We start from the raw sequence: 22671 nt of genomic DNA, 5'->3' as shown, positions 1-22671 counted from the left end.
CTAAAGCAGCTGCTTCTTCCTCTTGATTTATGCCTTGCTTTGTTTTATGGATAGTGAAACAGCACATCAGTTTCCAACAGCAGCAATGCTGGCAACATCTGCAATTTTTTTAAAAATTTTTTTTATAGCCTCTTGCCTTAAAACTTATTGTTTCAAGAAAAAGTTTTGTTTTACTTCTCAGAGTACAGCAGAAGACATTGACAATGGGGGTGTAAATTATAATCATACTTGATAGAAATTAAAACTAAACCTGCTTTAATTGATGGGAAACCTTTTAACCACAAATTATCTAAGATCTATTTATCTAACCAAGTCTTTATTATTTACCTAACTATATTGATCTTTATTATTTACCTAACTATATTGATTTTCAATAACCTGTCATTTCAGGGGAGAGCAACTCAGTCCCAAATGGACCTGACATAAAACCTGATAAGAACAAACTGAAAATTGGTCGCCACTCCTCATTTGAGCAGATTTGTGTTGTGGCTGAACATGAAAGACTAAAGCTATATGCCTCCCAGTCATTGCCAACAAGTCCTGTTGGTAGGACTCCAGTTGATAAAGAGGTACAGGCCACAGCTGCTGTATTAGCAGCACCTACTGCTACAGTTCAAACAAAAGGTGAGATTTGAGAAACAACTGTTTCTTGTTTGTTTTTGTGTACACATGTTTTACTAACTTAACTTGCTTGCTTTCACTTTTCTCGAATTGTAAAATTGTTTAACTTGAGATTCTGTGTCATCCATTGAGAATGATTTTTTTGAGAAGTGCTTTGATTGGTTGAGAACATAATCTCAACAAAAAAAATCTAGCTCAGTATGTTATAATTACCAGGATTGCACAGAAAAACTCTTGCATGACAACTTTATTTCTGCACAGAGAACTGACTACAGCCCAGTCATTTTTGTGTCTTGTGTCTCTGCTTTGCTTCAAAAACCCCAAAGTAAAATTTCTTTAGAGTTTTATGAAGCTATTGTAGCATGTAATGCTTTGAAAGATCCCAAATCTCCCCAAAAAAACATCATTAGAGTCATGTTCATAATGTCCAAAGTCCATCATGTGCTGGTTAATACTTGCATTTTGGATGGTATTTTGTTCTCCATCCATGCAGGGTCTTTGAATTTAGTTTCATTATCTTTTACCTTGTAGGAATAGTTTTTCTTTTATACAAAAGGGTTATGTTCCAACAGATTATAGCTGTTTTAACCTTTACTTTATAACTATCATTTTCTTCACACTTCAAACCTATTATTAGGCTTGTGTGCTGCACAGTTCTATTGTTATATGGTCATAAAATGAGTCAAAAGAATAATCAGAGCCAAGAAGTTTTGTATAATTGATCAATATAATTTATTTCCCTAAAATACAGAGTGATAGAATGAAAAATAACTTACATTATGGTGAATGAATTCCTCAAGTCCTAAATGTTTATCAGTTGCTAAAGTTTCAAGAATTCAAATAAGTTCCAAAGGTATTCCATATGATAGCCTATATTGTAATGTTTCAGCAATACAGAAGAATCACTGTGTTCTAATCTCAAAATGTCTTTAAATGAATTCACAGTATTCCTTTGACAATTATAAATCGAAATCTTTAAATTAATTGACAGTAATTCCATGCAACTATAAATCCAAATGTCCTCAAATGAATTCACAATAATTTCATAGAGCTATTATATTTCCAGATAGTCTTTAAATGAAAGTTAGAGCACTTTGCCAATGAATGATTGAATTAAAGAACTGGATCATTCTTTTCAGCATAACTATTCCAATGCACATTAGAGAGAATGCAATTTAAAGCTTGAATGAATCATCTTGGTATTTCTAAATTGCTGTGCAAGTAAAGAACTCAGCTGTTCTAACACTAATAAAAAATTAGGTCAGCTTGGCCCATCAGAACTCATGTACTAGAGTTAGATCATGTGATGTTTACGTGTTTTAATGCATTTCAACCTTTGAACTTGATACATGACTCATACTGTTGAAAAGAAATTCAGCATTTAAAATCTTTTAACTAAATAACACTTACAAAATATGATTATGAGTGATAATATACACAACATAGTATAACAATATTAACCTATTCATACACACCGACGTATACACACATCAAGGTTAGACAAATTTAGAAAATCTGTGGATGCCCAGTAAATTACTTAAATTGCCTTCATGATGGCCATTTTTTGTTGTTGAGTTTAATTATAGTAGCGTTCGCACAATTGTGCATGTGCCACTTTTTTCGGACTGCACCGCAGCCTGCTAGTTGTTCCTGGGGAAAGGGATGGTGCCACTTCCCCCAGGCTTTTATGAATTCAAGGAACCCTGATAGTTTGGCCTCAATCTGTGGGTCCATAAAGGTCCCTACAGTTGAATGGTTGGCTGTCATTAGTGGGAAGGAGAGCTCGGGAACAGTCCTGCTTGCTTTACCTCGCTGGTTTCTTGTTGCATTTGCCTGATGTTTTTTTGTTTTGTTTGTTTGTTTTTTTTTTGTGTTTTTTTTTTCTTCTTCTTCAAAATGTTCTAAAAGGAGGGGGGATGTTCTGTGCTGTTTATAGAGGTTCTTAGTAGATATCATGTATGAAGAGAGATTTTCAAGGTTATTATGGTATTACTAGTCGAGGTGTTTAGGGTGTGTTTCCTACGTTATGTTATTTATAAGTTTTTAGATATTACCTCTTTAAGTTATTTATTAATTGATGTTTTTAGAGATTGAATGTTATTTATACTTTATTTGGCAAGAGACCGGAGTCCTAGCCAATTACACGGTTCGTTAAGGACATCTAGGACAGGAATCCTAGCTGATTACTCGGTTCGTTAAGGACATCTAGGACATCCGATTTTGCGGTTTCCTTAGTTTTTTATAGGTGCTTCATAAGTGAATTATTTATTAATACTTTTGTAAAACTGAATGATATGTTATGGGTTTTTATGTAGTGGCTTCTAAATTTATTTAGCTAGTTACTGGGTCTTTTGGTTTTGTGGGGATAGTAATTATATTTTGTTCCTAAGTCCTGCTGAGTCTATGAATTGATTTATATTTTTATATGCTGATTGTTTATTTTTAGAGTCCATAAGTATCTCTGGGTATGTGTGTGGTGATCCAATCTCTTTTTGGTTTTTGATAAATATTTTCCGAGTGGGTTGATATTTTGGGCATATATTGAATACGTGGTTTAGATCTTCGGTGGTGTGGCAGTTAAAGCAGTTAATGGTTGCTGGTTTGGGTCCCATAAACCTTCCAAAACTGCTTGCTAGTTTAGTTTTTCCAGTTATTATCCTGTTTATGATTTTCTGTTCTAAATAGGTACCCTTAGGTAGCTGTATGTTCCTATCTACGTTTTTTTGGGTTTCATGGTGATTTTTCCCTTTTGTGGAGGAGTTCCAAAAATCTTGCCATGTTTGGTCTATATATGTTTGTGCGAAGCTTATTGCTTCTGTAGAGCTATAGTTAAGCTTGATAGAGTTTTGATCTCCTAGTTTGGTTTTTGCAACTTTGTTTGCTGTTTCATTGCCAGAGATTCCATTGTGCGACGGTATCCACATGAGCTCGACTAATTGATGTGCTGTGATGATATCGTCGATTAATTGGCATGCTCTGTCGAGGAATTGTTCCCTAGAGTGTGTATTGCGATTTTGGATCGATTTGATAACGCTTAGGGAATCACTTATAATGACTGCTTTAGGTATTTGGTTGTTTTTGATCCATTGTAGTGATTCAAGTATAGCCCAGAATTCAGTGGTGTAAATGGAGCAATAGTCAGGTAATCTGGATCCCGTTTGTATATTGAATTCAGGGATGACTATTGCTGCTGCTGTTCTTGGTGGGTTGTTTGTTTTTGATCCATCGGTATATATTTTTACATAGTCCGGGTATTTTTGGTTGATTTCGTTTACCAGTACAGGTTTTAGTAAGTTTTCTTGTCCTTCTTTATTGCCTAATTTGGTAGCTTCAGTGTTAATCCTTGGTGGTTTTTGTAACCATGGTGATTTGTTCTGGTCTGTATTGTTTGTTACCTGTTTTTTTAGTAGAGGTATCTTTTCTCTTAGTTCAAGGATTACTTTGCCACTTGGTGTGATAGGTATGGTTTTGGGTTTGAAGACAACTTTACACTTATTTATAGCTATTTTGGTGGGATGGTTGTCTGGGTGGGTATCTAATCGAATGGAGTATCGGAGAAGCAGTTCTTGCCTATGTAATTTTAAGGGTAGTTCTCCTGTTAGTGTTTGTAGTTCTTCTAATGTTGAGGGGAGTGTTCCTGTGCATAATAGCAAGGCTTTTCTCTGGATAGTGTCAAGTTTTTGTAGTACAGGCTGCTTAGCCGAGTTATATGCTTGGCAACCGTAATCCAGTTTTGATCTAATTAGGCTTTTATATATTGTGAGGAGGGTTTCCTGGTTGGATCCCCAGTCAGTCCCTGTGATGTTCCTGAGTAAATTGAGATCTTTGTTACAATTCTGGGTGAGTTGTTCAATGTGCTGTTTCCATGTGAGGTGGTTGTCAAAGAACATTCCTAGGAATTTTACTACTGTTACGTATTTGATTAATTGATTTTGTATATAGAAGTTTGGATAGACTAGGTTGTTATTTCGTTTGGGGGTGAATATGATTGCCACAGTTTTTTCATGAGATATTTTGAAACCCCATTTGTCCGCCCATCTCCCTATGTTGTCTAGGCTCTGCTGGATTTCTTTAACTACTGTGTTATTGGCAGGATTTCCATTCCTCCGTATGCCACTATCATCTGCAAATTGTGACAAGTTTATTTTTGTGGAGGCTACATTGAGGTCAAGGTCATTTACCATTAGGTTAAATAGTAACGGACTTATTACACTGCCTTGTGGTGTTCCATTTTCAAGTGAAAATTCTTCCGAATGGGTGTTGCCTATTCTTGTGATAATTTTCCGGCCTGTGAGGAAATCGCCAATCCAGTTGAACAAGCGTCCAGTAATTCCAAATTGGTTTAATTTGGCCATTAGTCCATTGGTCCATACTAGGTTGAACGCTTTTTCTAGGTCTAAAAAAACCACTATGAGGTTGCGATTGGTTTTCCTATGTGCGTTAAAAGCGAGTTTGATGTCTGTTTCCAATCTGAGAAGTTGGTCAGTTGTGGACTGTTTGTTCCGAAAGCCACATTGATTTATGGAGAGTAGGTTATTGGTTTCTAGGTGGTGTTTTAACCTATTTGCGATTATTGTCTCCATTATTTTGCAAATATTGTTTGTAAGGGAGATGGGTCGGTATGAATTTATGTTGTTGTGATCTTTACCTAGCTTGGGGATTGGTATTACTATGGCCTGTTTCCATTTGGTGGGTAGTTGGCCTTTATCCCATATCCTATTAAAGAGTTTGATTATGGCTATTGTTATATTGATAGGTAGTTTTTTGTAGATAATATAACCTAACTGATCCTTACCAGGGGATGTTTCGTTTTTGGATCATAGGGCTATCTTCCATTCATGTACTGTGATGTCGCTATTTAGGTGAGATTCTTTTGTTCCTTGGTCTTGAAACATTTGAGGTTGGGTTCCCTCCATTAGTTTTTTGTGTTCTTGAAAGTTTTTGGTGTCATTATTGTTGCTACTCATGTTCGAAAAATGCTTCGCTAGGAGGTCTGCCTTATCTTTATTTGTTATGGCATTTTTAATTTTTGGGGCTGAGGTAGTTGCTTTCCCTTTTATGGCTTTTATCTTGTCCCATATTTGTTTTGAGTTTGATTTTAGACTCAGTTTAGAGCAAAAGGTTTGCCATAGATTAATTTTAGCAGTTTTTATAGTTTGTTTTAGTGCTTTTTCTTTATCTTTATATTGCTGGAAGTAGATAGAATTTTTGGTGCGTTTATATTTATTTAAGGCCCTTTCTTTGTCTTTATGTGCTATAGTGCACTGTTTAGTCCACCATGGTACAGGGTTTTTATTTTGGATATTAGTTGTCTTTGGTATGCACCGGCTAGCTGCTTCTATAATTGTGTCTGTTATGTTATCATAATACATGTCAATACTTGGGCTTTCTAAGTTATCTGGATTTACTCTAGCTAGTAATAATTGGAATTGGTCCCAGTCTGCCTGTTGGTACCTCCATTTAGGTGGGGTTTCATTAGGAATGTGTTGAGTTTTTGTTTGAATATTGATTGTGATGGGAAAATGGTCACTTCCTAATGTATCTTCCTGATCCACCCACCAATTTGTGATTTGAGCCAATTTTGGGGTAGTGATGGTTAAGTCTATGGCTGAGAGAGTGCCATCCTCAGGGTTTAATCTAGTGTTCGACCCGTCATTTAAGATGACCAGATTGTTCTCAGTTATCCATTTTTCAACCATTTTTAATTATGTCTGCTGGTTTGTGGTTTGTTTGGTCTGTGTTTGAGGCCAGAATTTGGGGTCCCAGTGTGATGTTGGTTGCATTCGAGTTTGCTGTGGTTGGTACTACTTGCGTTAATCTTGCTTGTTTTACATGCTTTATTGGTGCTGTTTGGAGTTGTGATACATCCAATATTTTTACTGATTTATTGATAGGGTTGTTTGATGGTTTGTGTGTTTGCGTGTTTGGATTGAATAGAGCCATTTATTTGGACCTAGTTTGCATATTCTACTTAAATTGCGTATATCATTGAATGATGACTTATCTTTTGTTTTTGTCCTAACCCAGTCTGCTCCTCTGTTAGAAGTCTCTCCTTTGTTTTCTGTTACGTGTTCCTATCGTTCCTTTGTTTGATAGTTCCTTTGTTCTGTTCAGTTCCTTTGTTCATGGCTTGGCGGTTTGCTAATCGTTTCCTTTTCTTGGTATTATTTCTTTGTTCTTGTTTTCCTGTTCCTTTATTCTATTTTAAATGGTGATGGTGGTGGCCGCACTCAGTAGAACTTTTAAAATTATACACCAAGCCGGTTTTACACAGAAAACAAATCAAGCAAATTGAGAGATAGTTTTCAAACTAGTCCTAATTGCACACAAGACTTGTAACTCAACCCATCAGCTGTGCTAATAGAAAGTATTATGCAAGTTTACACACATACTTAATCTGTCCGAGATCAAGTAATAAATGATAATAAAACAATTTCCTTATTTCTACCGTGTCCTCTGCTTTTTAGAAGGTGGCCGATTTAGGGTCACACTGAAAGATGTTGGGAACCACTGCTTTACAGTGAGGTCCATTTCTTAAACAGACCCATCACTAAGTGTCAAGCCAAAGAAGATATTGTTGACATATGTTGGTGTGTTGTCAAAAGACAAAAATGTACAGATCTTGTTCCTTGAAGGGTTCACTTTTGGTTGTCTGACCATGCTTTCACACTGGACAGCAAAAAAATGCTTGCCCAGCATTCATCTTTAGCTGTCATTGGTTCCAAGACCATGAAGTTTCATACCCTTATATATATATATATATATATATATATATATATATATATATATATATATATATATGTATGGCTTTCATGGTCAATGTATCTATAATATATGACTCTGTTCCATTCTATGAATTTAAGTACATAACAACATAGGTTATTTTGTGGCAAACCTGTTAAAATAAATTTACTGGATTTTTTATTGTTACCTACATTTTGCGCATTCAACACTTCTGTCTTCTTTGCATAAGAAACCATTGTGCCATTAAGTTGTCGCTTTTCTGCCAATAATGGCACTGTCACTGGTTCAGTTTTGCATTACAATTTTCCAGTCAAGTAATATGGTCATTCCATACCAAATGACCCGAATCCAAAAATCTTCTTGGGTGAACATCTCTCTTTGCCACAAATTTACAAGGTTATGGCCAGTTTAAGTTAGCAGGGGTAGCATAATTTATTCATGGAGTGTTTTTCATATGCAAGCAATATACCATTCCATGTCATAAACACATGCAACATATTTTCCAGGCTGCAAATTGCCATGGTGTGTGAAATTATGCAGTGCACTGGGAATCACTGTTGTCTGTTTCTGACTTGAAATGGTAAAATGAGTCTTCATAGATCCACTTCATCTAAAATTCTTCTGAGAGATTTGAATAAAGCAGTGATGAGAACAGGTGCTTGCAACAAGCTTTACTTCAGCAAAGCACTTAGATAAATGAAACTTTTGCTGCACTGCTTATGACATCATGAGCAGCTACAGAATAAAATTTCACTCCATGATTGTTTTCAGCTGGCTACCCAGTTGAACATCTGAGTTGCTGTCAGAATGTGATATTCTACTGTAGCTTGCAAGCTGGCTGAAGCAAATAGACACTTTGCTGTACCACTGATATCAGCACAGCTGCACTAGCCATGGTTTGTGATGAAATAAAATGTCATTCTGCTTCAAATCCATGACCATTTTTGTAACATTCTTGTAGTGTTTATGTTGGCTACTTACCCCATCACTGAAATATACGATCTTCTTGAGGGATGGTGACATGTTTCTGAGATCGGGTATCAGGGTTGAAATTAATGAATTAAACAGCAACTGTCATGCTTGAGGTACTCTGAAATAATAGAAACATTCTGGCTTTTTATCTCACCCTCTATGCTGTAATATACAACAAATCGGTGGAGTGTTGTTTGAGGTGATGGCCTTGAACTGCACTTTGGACAATGAAGCTCCATGCTGTCATATACCACAAATGTGTGGGGTGCTGCTTGTGAGTTGTTCCAGCCAAAGACCTAAAACCACATCAGGGACAGTAAAGCGTTACTTTTCAGCAAAGTCCAGTAAGAAAATGGTTTCCTCCTGAGCAAGATCTTCCTTCAGTTTGCTGATCAATCTGGACCGTTGTTGTTTTTTGGGGTTTAGCACCAATTTTAAGCTCATGATAGGCTATACATGGTGGCTAGAATAGCTAGTGGAAAAAGAACCTGGAAAGCAGTGGAAATTTAGCATGACTACAGCTAATAATGCATTTTTATTATATTAAAATAAATGAATTCAATATGTTAGGTAACTACCCACATGGTCAAACCACCACTCTTATGAGGGCACAGTTTTCGCATTTGGTGAGTTGTCTTCTGTTTGAGTCTTGGGTACAGCAATGAACTTGATTTGAATGTGATTAATTTGGTACAATGCCCTACATGTATAGTTTTCAAATAAAATCATATTTGGTGTTTGTGACAGATGACCTTGTAGTAGTGCTACATTAAAATCAGAAGAAAAAATCCATTATGAAAAGAAAAACTTTACGGGTGTTTATCCCAGCAAATATCAGAGTTAGTGAAAATTTGAGCTCAGATTCAGATTTCCAAGGTTACAAAAATGCAATATCAATTTTAGCCTGATAGCTCTATGATTAATAAAGTTATTATATTGGAAAAAGAAACATTGTAAACAGACGAATTTGTGAGTGAAACAACTATGCTACCCACTCCCCACTTTGGTTGGCCATAACTTTATTTCATAAGTGGAATTTATTATGGAAAGTTTCCATGCAGCCATCATGTACATAGATATACATCTGGGAAAAATTTCGTGGAAATCTGAGATGATCACTTGTGGATCTCTGGGTAATTTGGCATGAATGACCAAATATACATTCAACCATGATTTGTAGAATCTTGGTACCTAGCCAATGTATGCTTTTACATTACTTTCAGTAGATAATATTATTTATTTTATGTCTACATCTGTATTTCAGACCAGTCTGTGGAAACGGACAAGGATATGAATAACAAGTCAAGAGTGGCCATTAAGCAGAAAGGGAACAGTGCTAAACACTACATATTGATGCATTCAGGTGGAAAGTTTCATATCATTGATGGACCTGACCAAGAACTTAAGTTACCTACCAAAGGGTTTGTTCGTAAGAAGCCCAGAATACAAACCATTACCTCTTCAACAGTGTCAGCTAGCTCTGACAGTCATGTCATCACTACCTCTGCACCAACAGAGACAATTATTGTCAAGAAAATGCCAGGCAATAACAAGCAGCCAACCATGATCCCTCTTAGTAAAGAGCAAATTAATGCAGTTCTTAAGTCCCTCAAAGTACCAGTGCCAGTTAACACAAAATTAGTGGATACTGCTACCCAGGCATCCCCAATCTCTATAACTCAAGTTAGCACTTCAACTAGCCCAACTCAACTTTCACCCTCTCTTGTAACACAGATCAAGCAAGAACCACATGTTATGGAGCATGTTATACCCAAAGAGATCAATGAGACGACGCCAGTAATTACTGTCAATGATCCAACCATTAAAAAAAGATTAGGCCCGGTATCAGATGAAATTCCACCAGAGAAAAGAGTACGGCTTGATTTTCCTTCTCCCTCTTCATCTGAGGATGACAAATCCCCTAATGCCAGTGGACAGGAGACAAAACTAAGTGCACAGCAGTTGAAAAGAGTCATGGAAACAAAAGAAAAACCGTCCCCACAAAGAGCATTACACCTAACTCCTGAATTCTCTATGACATCAAAACATAATAATCTTTTTGTGTCACCAGACAAAAGTAGTCAGGATATTGACCTGGTCAAACAACTGAATGAGGGGTCTGGCGAACAAGCGACATTCAGAATTGAAGAGACCTCAGATGGAATCAAAATATTTGGAACTCCAGGAAATGAAGTCAAGACTGTTTTGAACTTTCCTTCCACATCACAGACCATTGCTGTTCAGCTGCAAAATCAGCCTCAAACAATAATTCAGCTTCCCATTGTGAACATACCCAATACAACAGTTTCCTTTGCACCAAATGTACAGCTCATTACAAGCTCACATCAGCTTAAAGCACAGCATCTAAATCAGATCATGGTCCCACTCACCTTTAGTCCGCCACTGACCCCAAATGAAACCAAACCCAATGCAGCAATGTTTACCTTTCCCTCATCACAATCCAACATAACATTCACAAATGTGCCCCTCCTCCAGTCATCCAAGACAGCATTGTTGTCCCCTGCCACTAATACCACCATCATCAGGCCAATAGCAACAAAGGCAGTGTCACCACCTAACCAAACACCTCAGATCGTTCCTCCAAAACTATTAGCATCCACTTCCGTCCCCTACCCCACATCAGTGTTGGGAAGTTCAGGGAGTTTTGTTCCAATCAATAGCTCAATATCAAATGTACGGGTAAATGTAAAAAATTCAATCAATAAGGAGGTTGGACTGCTAACAGCAAGGAAGCTTAACCTTTCTGACATCAGCACTTAGTGCAAGCTTGTTTTTTTTCTTCCTCCATTCTGTTTATGCCTACTTGCATAATGTTTGGTCCTGTTTATGTGACTGTCCATCTAGAGAAGTTTGTTAGCAAGACTGCAATTTGAATAAGTGAAATTTTCTTTATTTTGTATGCACATTTGGAATACCAGATTTGATTTTAAGCCATTACTAAATTTTCATTTTTTTTTTTTCTTCTCCAAACATGTTTGAATTTTTTAGGTCGTGGACTTTTGTGACAAAAACCTTGTTATCATGATGAAGCAAAAATCACTTTATGTAAATAATTTTTTTTTACATAAATATATATGACCTGATAACCTTTTCATGCCAATGCTGAATTATTTACTTTTTGTTGTTGTTTTCAAACACGTTTTGACGGTTTGGATTAAGCACAACCTACTCAGATAGACAAATGAAATTTAATTTGCATGTTTGTATGCATATGTATATGACCTGATCAGATTTTCATGCAATTATTTCCTGTTTGTTTACATTTTGGAATATTTGGATACTACACTCACAAATCTTGCTTTTAGGTTTAATTAGTAATCGATGCAATTTCTTTTGAACAATCTTAAGAGACTTGCTGTAACTTTTAGATTTTACTCTGTTTGCATTCATAAATAAGAACAAAGATTTACTTATTTTATGCAGTATCAGAATGTTATTTATCCGGATGTTCTTACTTTTTAATCCTAATGTTTTTAAAAAGTATATTTTAGAAGAAAATACTTACATTTTGCTAGCCGGTTAGCAGTTTCAACTTGTCAAGTGCTCATATTGGATTGGGCTTCCCGTGTTGTTGTTGGCAGTCCATAATAAACCAATGAAGTCTTTCATTTCATGCAATTCAGATTTTGGTGCAGACAAATGATTCGAGTGGGAGTGTGATGGTATTGCGTTGTACGCACAATTTTCATCTAAATTCTCACCATTGTAAACAGGGATTATATTTGGCTGTAATGGCTTATAATTTGCAATTTTTTAATATAATAGTTGTGTTGTAATTTTAGAGATTATTCTCCCCCAGGGAAAAAGATAAAATCCATGATCTTCATTGATGAAAATGAAAAGGCACCGTCTTACCTATCTGTAAAAATAGAATGAAGTCCAGTTCTCCCATTGTAGCTCAGGCACACAGAACATTGTGCTAAAGGGGTTTAAGCTGTTACAATTCAATTGATTATTTTTATTGCCATGAAATCCTGGTTGAAATTCATGCCAGAATAGGTATCCTAACTCTGTATATGTGCTATTTGTTAGAGAGTCAATATATATCATGTTACTTGTTAAAGTTTATAAGGTAGTGGTATCACATTTTGTTAAGGTTTGTTTTCAAAGTATTGACTGAATATTGTTGCAGATTTTCCACTTTAACAATACTAGTCAAGTTGACAATTCCAATCAAGAGTATAGAGTTTGTGTCCATAAATGTGCCTCTCTGTTACTTGCTCGGGATACTCAACAAACTTGGTTATTTACATTAATAGTTCAGTGGGCTTTCATCATTAAAGTATTTTGATATTTACTGTATGGCATGAAATTTATTAGTCTCTAAAAGATATTGGGATTTTTTTGTGAGACTGATTTAGTATAAAAAAATTTGAGTTTAAAATTTCACATGTACAGTTAAAAATATGGTAGTGAAGCTGAAAGTTTCATGTCTGTGTGTAATATAATTTTTACCATAAAGAAAGAAAATGAAGATATTGACCAGCTTGTGTAAGGTACACATTGTCAGTAGGAAGCCCTCTTACAAATTGATAATGAAAGGAATAGCTGGCATGTACATAATGTCAGGCTGATATTTTTAAAGTCTATAGAGATTCAATACTTCTGCAGCATTGTAATCAACTTGTTTTCACATCTTCCAAAAATATTTGCTCATGAAGTGAAAGTTTTCTTTGACAGGTGTACTTTACATGAAGACAATGGGCTGAATTTGTAAAAAGTTAATGCAATTGTATAGTGGATATATGTAAGAAGCAAAGTCATTTCTTTGTAAAGAATTTTTTATGTGGTGTCTAGCAGTCGTCACATAGTTGTCTGAGTAATATAAGATGTAAGCATTTAGTTAGCAAATAAAATCAGATATCAAGTGCTTTCCTGTAATTATATTGTTGCAGTCCTGTTTTAGAAAAGTTGTTTGATATGCTAAATCAGTAGTTATAGCAGAAGTGAGAGAGAAAAAATATCTATACAACTGCTGCCAAAGATTACAAAGTAATTGCAGTTTAAACGTTTCCCTTAATTGTATTGAAGTGGAACTTCAATAAGAAGGACTTACTAATTTGCACTGGAATACATGATCAGATAAATCAGATTTTTGAAGAAAATTCCACAAAAAAAAGAATGTCCAAGGTCATTAATTCAAGTAAGATAGCATGAGGATATTGTTTTCCAAATGTACATGCCAAAAATGACTACGGTGATCTACATGACACTTGGTATAGAAAATTACCCTGATTATGCTAAGATATTTTTAGCAAGCTGCCATTGAAGCTACTCATAATACATTTGCTTGTGTCCAGGTTTTATATTGTGTCTTCAATTTCTGCATGCATTCCTCTCAAAGCTTTTTGTTCTGAAGTTTTTTCCTTTTTGTAGGCACATGGCTGTCATTTGTACGGCAGTGTTTTTAACAGATGCCTCATATATGATTTTGATTTTGAATGATTAGAAGTTTATAATGTCTGGGGAAGAAAATAATTTAGTGAAATCACAATATGTACTGGGTTCCAAATATCAGTGGCAAATGCTGGAATGTAATTTACTATTGTCCCTGTAATTATTGGTATTTTTCCAGTCATTTCATTTATGTTTATAAGCAATATTATTTACATAGTGAAGTGTGAGATGTATTTATTCTTCAGCTATTTTCCTATTATATTTTATTTTCTTTATATATTTATTTATTTATTAACTACTTTGCATTCGGAGTAGTTTTATTCTCTTTAAAATATGTATAATGAATTTTGATTCTTTTTTTTTTTTTTTCTTTTTCTTTTTGCCATAGATCAAGATGTTTCCATTTCATTTTAATCTAGTTTCTTCAGCATGCCAATCGTAATTAGGGGACATATTGAGTTTAGAATATTCTGTAATTGTTTTCATTTGCTCAGAAATACAATTTCAGTAATATTTTGTTCATATCTTTCAACTTTGAAGTGACTGTTGCAGATGTGCATGACTATGCAGTCTAAAGCAGTTTATATCTGAGCTTTGATGTTAGAAAATAAATGGACTGCATATTTATGATTATCTGTAATATTTATGACAAATGGAGTGAAACGAGTGAAAATTTTTACGATTTTTTTATATATATATTAAATTATTTCTCAATTATAGATGTACAAGTTCTTAGATTTGGTGCACCTGTGTGTCTTTGTACAAGAAATATGCAGACATTTAATTATGTGTGTGAATGCGTGTTTGATTTAGGATTTAGATTAGCGTATATTAAAAATAGAGATAAGAATTATTGTTTTGTGTTTGCAAAATTATGGCATTACAAAGCATTAAAGTAGTACATAGGAAGGACAGAAAATAAACATTGTGACTTTATGACTACATTGATCACTAGCATAGTTGTTTGGATGCAACTTACAATCATCAGTTGGAGTGAATAATATTTAAGTTTAACCAGTTAGGTCTGATGAAAGAAATTGAGCCAAGTTGGTTATTTTAGGTTCTTGACTATGAACTTGGCATTTAAATTAACAAAATTGTTGAAAAATCAACAAAAACCTGTTTTGACCCACCACTAAATCTCCAACACATAAGTGAAAACCTTGGAAAAAAATCAAGATTCCAACCATTATGAATTGTGTCCCAGAATTTGAAATTCCTTTCTTTTCGTGAAAGGAAATGTTAATTAAAATGTAGAAGGCATTGTCTCCAAAGTTCCTTCAGAAAGCATGGAGAAATTGACATTTACTGTTTAATAAATGTACATAATAGTTGCAAAGAAGCTATGGCGATTTTCTTGCATCTTTAACGGATAAAAATGGTATAGGATTCCTACCAGATTCTGCATATAGATATTGTGTATTTATATTGGTTACAACAAGTTATATATCTAGTTGGTGAGAAGTATACAATACTGTTTATATCTCAATAGTTTTGATATGAATTGGGCTTGTAGTTGGTTGTTTTTGATTTTGTGTGTATTTTTTCAAATGGTTATCAACAGTTCATATTGTACCCAAAGCACAGCTTACGATGCATTAGTGAGGACATTTGCCAGTAGCTAGGTCCATGGGTTTTCTGGGTTTCTTCCTCCACCGAATATACTGGCCACCTTATGGTGTCTACAATGTTCAGATGATGCTTTGATATGCAAAGAGAGTTTGGGGGAAATGTGTCTAATGTCTAACCATTTTTATTTTATTTTTTTCTAAATTGTGGTATTCGGCTTGTTCATCATCATAAGATACCAAAATTCCTTAATATTTATATAATGACAGTGCTATTTACATTTAAAACCACAGTATTTGATTAGTCAATAAATTTAGGATGACATGAAAGGTAGATATTAGTTTTAATTTATTTGAAAACATTTTAGGGATATAGTTGTATAAACAACCATTGTCTTTTCTGGCCATTTATTTAGCTCAGATATTCATTATTTTTAAAATCAAACTTTATTAGTGTGGAAACACTATGCCACAAAACAATTAGTTCTATGTGTGTTAAAAATATGAATCTTTTGATTTATGCAGAACATGCATTTTAAAGATTGAAACAAAAAAAATGATTCTGTTACATTACAGCATTTTGACAGCATAATAAGATAACCTTTTATGTGAAGAAATTAAGACGTTTGTTTAAAGAAAATACTAAGCTTTCCTAATAATTCATCTTTAGAACTGCTTGAAGTTGATTGGAGTATGTGGTTTGGGAAAATAACTAGTCATCTTGGTCTTAATAACAAAAAATTAAACTTTCAGATCTAAAAGATTCTTTAAATCACAAAATGTAGAGAGAAAAAAAATCATGTTCTGAAAAGCATATATAATTTAATTCTTTAAGCAAATTTTGATCACAACTTCATATGGATTAGATAACGGTTGTACCTTGCATCTTAGGAACTCAAGTCAAACAATGAATAAAATATCTGGTTCTTTTTCTTTTGTAATAAAATATTTGTTTCCTGGTTCTCTAACTTTTCATATATAAAGGTTTCTAATGTGGACCGACAAAAATAGGTCTGACACTTAAATAATATTCATTTCATCAAAATTGTGGCATTTGAGAAAAGTAAACATTGCTTACAAAATCTTAAAGGTTTAAGACTTGTATTTATTCAAAGTAATGAAACAGACTTGAATTATTTTGTTGATATTTCGCTTGGGTTTTGCACTTCCAAGATTACAAATGCAGGACTGGTATCCATCTGCCTCCTTCCTTTGTGTACAGATTACCAAGCACGGTCATTGTTTAGTATGAAAATTTCTCAGACATTGTTATTATGAAAATTTCAAGTGACTGTATTTGATGAATGAAATGTGTTGAATGGGTCTTTCTTTTAAATTTGGTTGTAGTAAAACACCATTTTTACTCGAGGCAGCAATTTATTTCCAAAACATTACTCATTGTTTTTGTTGATAGTAACCCCTGTTACAGTGTACTTGTGTATTGTTGCATGTTAAGTTGTTGGTTTTTTTTTTATTATGGGAGCCAGTCAAAATGTATTGTAGATGCTATGATATCCTTGGTGCCCAGAAAAATATTGCAATTGTACATAAATCATCAATTTGTATAGTAGAATAAATGTAACTTATTTTTATATATGTATTTGTCTTCATTTGTCAAATAATTATTGTTATTACATTCTTTACCAAGATCAGTTTAAAATGTCTGGTAAATGCATTCTTGAAATGCATTCATCAAGACTGTGTCTTTCTTGTTTTTTTGTTGTTGTATTTCATGATTCAAGATCTTGCTGTACTTATGGCATACAGTAATAGAAACAATGTCATTTAATCAGAACAATTTGTAAATCAACCTGTGTCTCAACTACACTCAGGCTATTAATATGCAAACCCAGGATCTCATACCTAGCTGAACTTGACGTTTTATTTGCTCCTTTTTCTACACAATATTATGACAAGGATCATGTCATTGTTTATATTGGACAATTCAGATAAACCATCCTTAGGATGGTCTGATACGGTTTCTGCATTGAATACGTTCCCCAATCAAATTAACATTAGGAATATAAACCATACTACCTCCTGAATCCAGCCCTCCCAAAGACAAAAATTTGTCTTTAATATATAGACAGGCAAACTCATACCCATTACTTACCATTGCCACCCACAGGTGGCACTATATTTAAGCTCTGGCTATGATCAGAACATTGCTAGGCCATTTCCTTTAGGTTGTGAAATAAACCTTGGATGTAATTGGTCGCCATCGAGAACTATATTTTGAACTACGTTCGTTAAAATGGAACATGGCAGTGGAAGGAGACAATCACAATCAGAATAACTTAGGCCATTGCTTTTGTAACATGCGGTGCACTCCAATAGATCAAACACATACAATTGATGTTATTCATACAACTACTTCTGATGTTATTTCACGACCTGATAGAAATGGCCAAGCAATCTTATGATCAGTTTTCGTATGTGAACTGACAAAGTAGTTCACTTTACCTCCCGAAACCAAGTGGATATTTGTGCTATTTTCATTCTATCCTTTGAGGATGTTACATTTGGACATATTAATCTTATATCAATCAGTGACCCAAGGCAAAACTTTTTCTCGGAAAGTCAATATCAGTGCCTTTTGTGTGTCACAGGTATGATACTTATTCTGACGCCTTCTCTACAGACACACACACACCCTGCGTTAGGCAACAACTATGTTGTGGTTAGTATGACTTCGCCTTCATACTAAAAGATGGATAAAGGCATTCTGTACGCCTCTTCGTAGCTCGTCTGCAAATTCTTGGCCACGTCTTTGTTATGGAACTACAAAGCCGGCAATGAAAATGCTCGGGATCTATAGATTCAACATGATACCAATGGAGATTAACCTGGTGGGACACCATGCAATGGTGATCGCTTTAACAGCTTCCTCCAACCTTGATCTTGTGCAGTGGAATGCATGTTTTACTTTTACCCTTCGGATCGCCTCTACTGTTCGGTGGCAACACAGAATTATAGAGACATGCAGCCCATCATCTGCCTCTCCATCTCCATCCAATAGTCACCTTATCAATCATCTCTGACTCGTCCTCGAAGACCTGATGACAGACGACGAGGGGATGTCGGATCGTTCGCTTCTCAATCTCAAAAGTACCATCCGCTGATCAGCCTCCGAAACAGTCATTTCACAGGGATAGGAAACGAAGTTTCTCTAATACCCAAACCTCCGCTCTCTCGCTGTTGACTGGTAGGCTCCAGACTCATTTTAAAACAGCGCTGGATTGATCTCCCATACTGACATATCCCAAGAGGCTTTCAAAAAGGAACAGGTACGTGCGCTCAGACTATCAGAAGGGGATTGAGGCCATTATAGAAGCTCGAAGATGTCTCTCCCTCCCAATTAAAGGAGGACATACACCATCAAGCCTTCTCGTCTTAAAATATCTCCATATCAGATTCGCCTCATGAAGATCTCCGTTCACAAAAATAGAGCAATCTATGCTGTGGACCGTAATGTCTGTCAAAGATTTTGTCGATGCAGTAGGTTGACATGCATAATCAACCTTCTCAAGTTCTTATCTACGATACTTCTATCCACAACGACACACTTTGGGACTGAGAGGCCTGTTCGCAGTTGCAATCACACAAGCTGCTAACAGACCCAGTTGATATCAGCACAACCTCCGGAAAAGCACACTGCACATCTTTCTCTGGATTCGCCTGTAAATTTTCTGTGGTAAGAAAAACTCATTATTTTTTCCAGACATAAAACAAGTATGTCCGGTTGTATTGCTCGCAGTTAGGAGGATAGGTTTATATTCATATGGAGAATAACATATTCTCCCCTCAGATTACACAATGTATAAGTTGGATGTTCAGCGTACTTCCTTTTATTGCCTATTTCTCCAAATTTTAATGTAATTTGTTAAGACGGTGTGTTAGAAACACCCCACGCCCCTCATCAATGTCCAAGTGGTCTGCAAAAAACGTTTGATATCAACTAACATACAGATTAAAAAATAATCGGTGTTCCATCAGTTGACTTAATAATGTAGATGGTTAACATTCACATACATCATTGAAAACTTGTTCCGTCAATTGACTTAAAACGTTGAAAGCTACATTTTGCAAAGCCTCGAGGTGTTAGGGATGATAATTAGACCATTTAATTCTTCTGATGCAAGCAACAACATCGTAGGCAAGACAGAATGGTGAACACTGCATAGCACAAGACGTATCCGACTTTTAATCAATGTGTACATGTTGATGTATTGGGACTTCCAACATGTGTTGTTGTGACAACTCTAATTTTACGAGCGTCTATCTATCATGCATGTTGACAAACATAAAGCAGATAATACCATTGGAATACGGTTCCAAATGTCGTCCTTGATAACGGTTACCATCTCAAATGATTCAGCTTTTTCAAATTTGCTGAAAACTTTTTCATCGAGGGGATCTTGTTATCTTTTGTTCTGTTTTCACTGGCTATCGTGTATATGTTGTCTGGTCAAATAAGGCATAGTCAGGAATCTTTGTTAGCACTTGTAAATCAAGCTGCAGGAATAGAAACAACTTCTTCGTGTTCTATGTCAATTTGTTGGGGCGGTAAACCTAAGAATATTACATTTGAGCTACTTGTATCTCCTTTTTATGAGAGGGAGATAAAAAAGTATTCACATTTATTGATTCATTTGATCAGTAATATAACTTAGATTAAAAGACGGATTGCATTCATATTTTAGTTAATACAACTATTTTTTTTTCTTCAAATAAGGACATTTCGAATTTAGAGAAAATGAGATCATATGGATTTGGCTAGCTCATCAAAATTAATTTTTTGGTAAATGTCATTTTGGTAGTATTTTATTGGAAAGAGGGACCACAATCTTCGCATAAATATTTATCCAGTTATAGTGTCCTCCCATACTATTCTATCAATACAAGTCTGGAAGAAGATGGCATATAAATTCTAGTGATCAGGAACATTTAATACCATTTGAATAGATAAAGCTTGATGGAATGATTTTGTTTGAAAAATATTGTTCCTTAACATCCAAAATTACTAAATCATGGCAAAATGCAAATTACAAATCTTTTACCACATACTTTTAAATAACAGGATAATCAATTAATGATATTGTAAAGCAAAACTACCAAACAAGAAACCGGAGTATTGTTATTAAATTCAAAATACTAAGCAAGAAACGAATATTGCTGTTAAATTCATACTACCAATCAAGAAACTGGAGTAATCGTACTTCCAAGCAAGAAACGAGTATTGTTATTAAGTTCAAAATTCCAAGCAAGAGACTGGAGTATTGTTTTTAAAATCATACCACCAAGACAGAAACTAAAGTATCGTTATTAAGTTCAAAATTCAAAGCAAAAAACTGAAGTATTGTTATTAAATTCATACTACCAATACAGAAACTGGAGTATTATTAATTAGTTCAAATTCCAAGTAAGAAACTCGAGTATTGTTATTAAAATCCTACTACCAAGACAGAAACTAAAAAATTGTAATTAAAATAAAAAATCCAAGCAAGAAAATGGAGTTTTGTTATTAAATCATACTACCAAGACAGAAACTGGAGCACTGTTAACAAGTTCAGAATTCTAAGCAAGAAACTGGAGTATTGTTATTAAATCCATACAAGCAAGACAGAAACTGAAGTATTGTTAATAATAATAATAATAATAATAATAATGAGGACTTTTTATAGCGCCTAATCTTTAGAAGCTCTAAGCGCTTTACAACTTTAGACAACACCGATAAGATAAAAAAAAAACATAATGACATTGCAAAAACAAACACCATGAAATTAGAAAACATTAAAAAATATGCTGAGAATGTTTACGGTAGGAAACATTATTATGTCTTAAAGTTTGTTCGTCTGCAGCTTGTTACATGTCATCCATGATTTCACATCAGAAATGCACCTCTCTATACCTTGGATGGTAGCATCAACTTCAGTTGGGTGGCTAGATTTGTATATTTGGGTGTCATCAGCGTACAGTTAGTGAGACACTGGATGATGATCTATGACACTTGAGAGCGACTGAGTGTACAGAATGAAGAGAACAGGTCCAAGAACAGACCCCTCTGGAAAACCACAACATATATCAACTGGGCTGGAGTGTATTCCATTTGCAGATACAATTTGTGTCCTGTTTACCAAGTAGGACTTGAACCACAGTAAGACTGTATCATGAATACCAAATACATGCTGGAGACGGTGAAGTAATATATCATGGTCTATTGTGTCAAATGCTGTAGACAAATCAAGGATCGTGAGGACTGTAATCTTTCCGCTATCCAAAGCAGAGAGAATGTCATTAACTACTTTTAGAAGAGTAGTTTCAGTACTGTTGCAAGGGCGATATGCAGATTGTACATTGCTAAAAGACTGTTTGAATTCAGATGAGATACAACAACCGTTTCTAAGATCTTTTTTATATGAATGGGAGATTAGAAACTGGGCGGTAGTTCTTTTAAATTGTTATGGTCTAGTGTTGGTTTCTTCAGCAGAGGCTTTACAATGGCAGTTTTGAAAAATGATGGGAATTCCCCTGATGAGAGAGAGGTATTAATAACATCAGTTAGTGAAAGCAATACTGGATCTAAGCACTCAAGTAGCAGTGATGTTGGAATTGAATCAAGTTCACATGACTTTGGTGCACTCTTCATCACGATTGTACGTACGAAATCCACAGAGACAAATTCAAATGCTGCTAATGGTTGCCGCTCAAATTATGTATCCCAACTGTATGGTGACGACGAGTCAATTGAAATTGTGGTGTCAAGTTTATCTCTAATGGTTTGTACTTTGTTAAGGAAGAAATTTGCAAACATGTCCGGAAGGTCGACTGGAGAGAAGGTAGTTGGAAGTGTTGCTGATTTGTTCCTTGACATTAGCTTGTTAGTAATCTCGAAGAGCTCTTTGCAGTTGGAACTTTCCATGATCTTAGTAGTGTAGTGGGCCAATTTCACTGCATGGACTATATTTGTGACATTCGTCTTAGAGGCTTCATAGATTTACTTATGAATAGTGAGTCTGGTGGAAAGCCAAAGCCTCTCAGCTTTACGTCAGCCTCTTTTAGCAGTGCGAAGCTGGTCCCTAACACTGCTATACCATGGAGAACACTTTTGAATTGATACTCAGCACTTGGTAGCTGGTGCATGTTTGTCAAGCAATGAACGCAGACAGTTATCGAGTTGTTCTGCGGTAGGAGATAAGCAAGTTATTAAGTTAGCTTGGATGTCGTGCATTAGTTTGGTTCTATTTATCATACGGAGGTTTCTCTTAGTGGCAGATAAAGGTGGAGGGTTAGGGACTGATACGTCAAGATGGCATATAATGCAGAGATGATCTGATGCAAGATCATG

The 22671-nt window shown here is 35.1% G+C and overlaps 1 protein-coding gene across 2 annotated transcripts in view; it reads left to right on the top strand.

The window, feature by feature from the left end:
• LOC149786102 (uncharacterized) overlaps positions 1-16915 on the top strand; it is a 42374-nt gene extending 25459 nt beyond the window's left edge. For both annotated transcript variants that reach the window (XM_089976419.1, XM_089976418.1), the window contains exons 11-12: positions 391-624; positions 9602-16915. In XM_089976419.1, the coding sequence (XP_089832545.1) occupies positions 391-624; positions 9602-11118 (1751 nt within the window). In that variant the 3' untranslated portion in view covers positions 11119-16915. The remainder of the gene's footprint in view (positions 1-390; positions 625-9601) is intronic.
• Positions 16916-22671: the final 5756 nt, after the last annotated feature.

The sequence above is a fragment of the Sinohyriopsis cumingii genome, chromosome 12, assembly GCF_028554795.1.
Source record: "Sinohyriopsis cumingii isolate HCF-2022 chromosome 12, ASM2855479v2, whole genome shotgun sequence".
Taxonomy (NCBI): domain Eukaryota; kingdom Metazoa; phylum Mollusca; class Bivalvia; order Unionida; family Unionidae; genus Sinohyriopsis; species Sinohyriopsis cumingii.
This window is presented reverse-complemented; position numbering and strand designations above follow the sequence as displayed.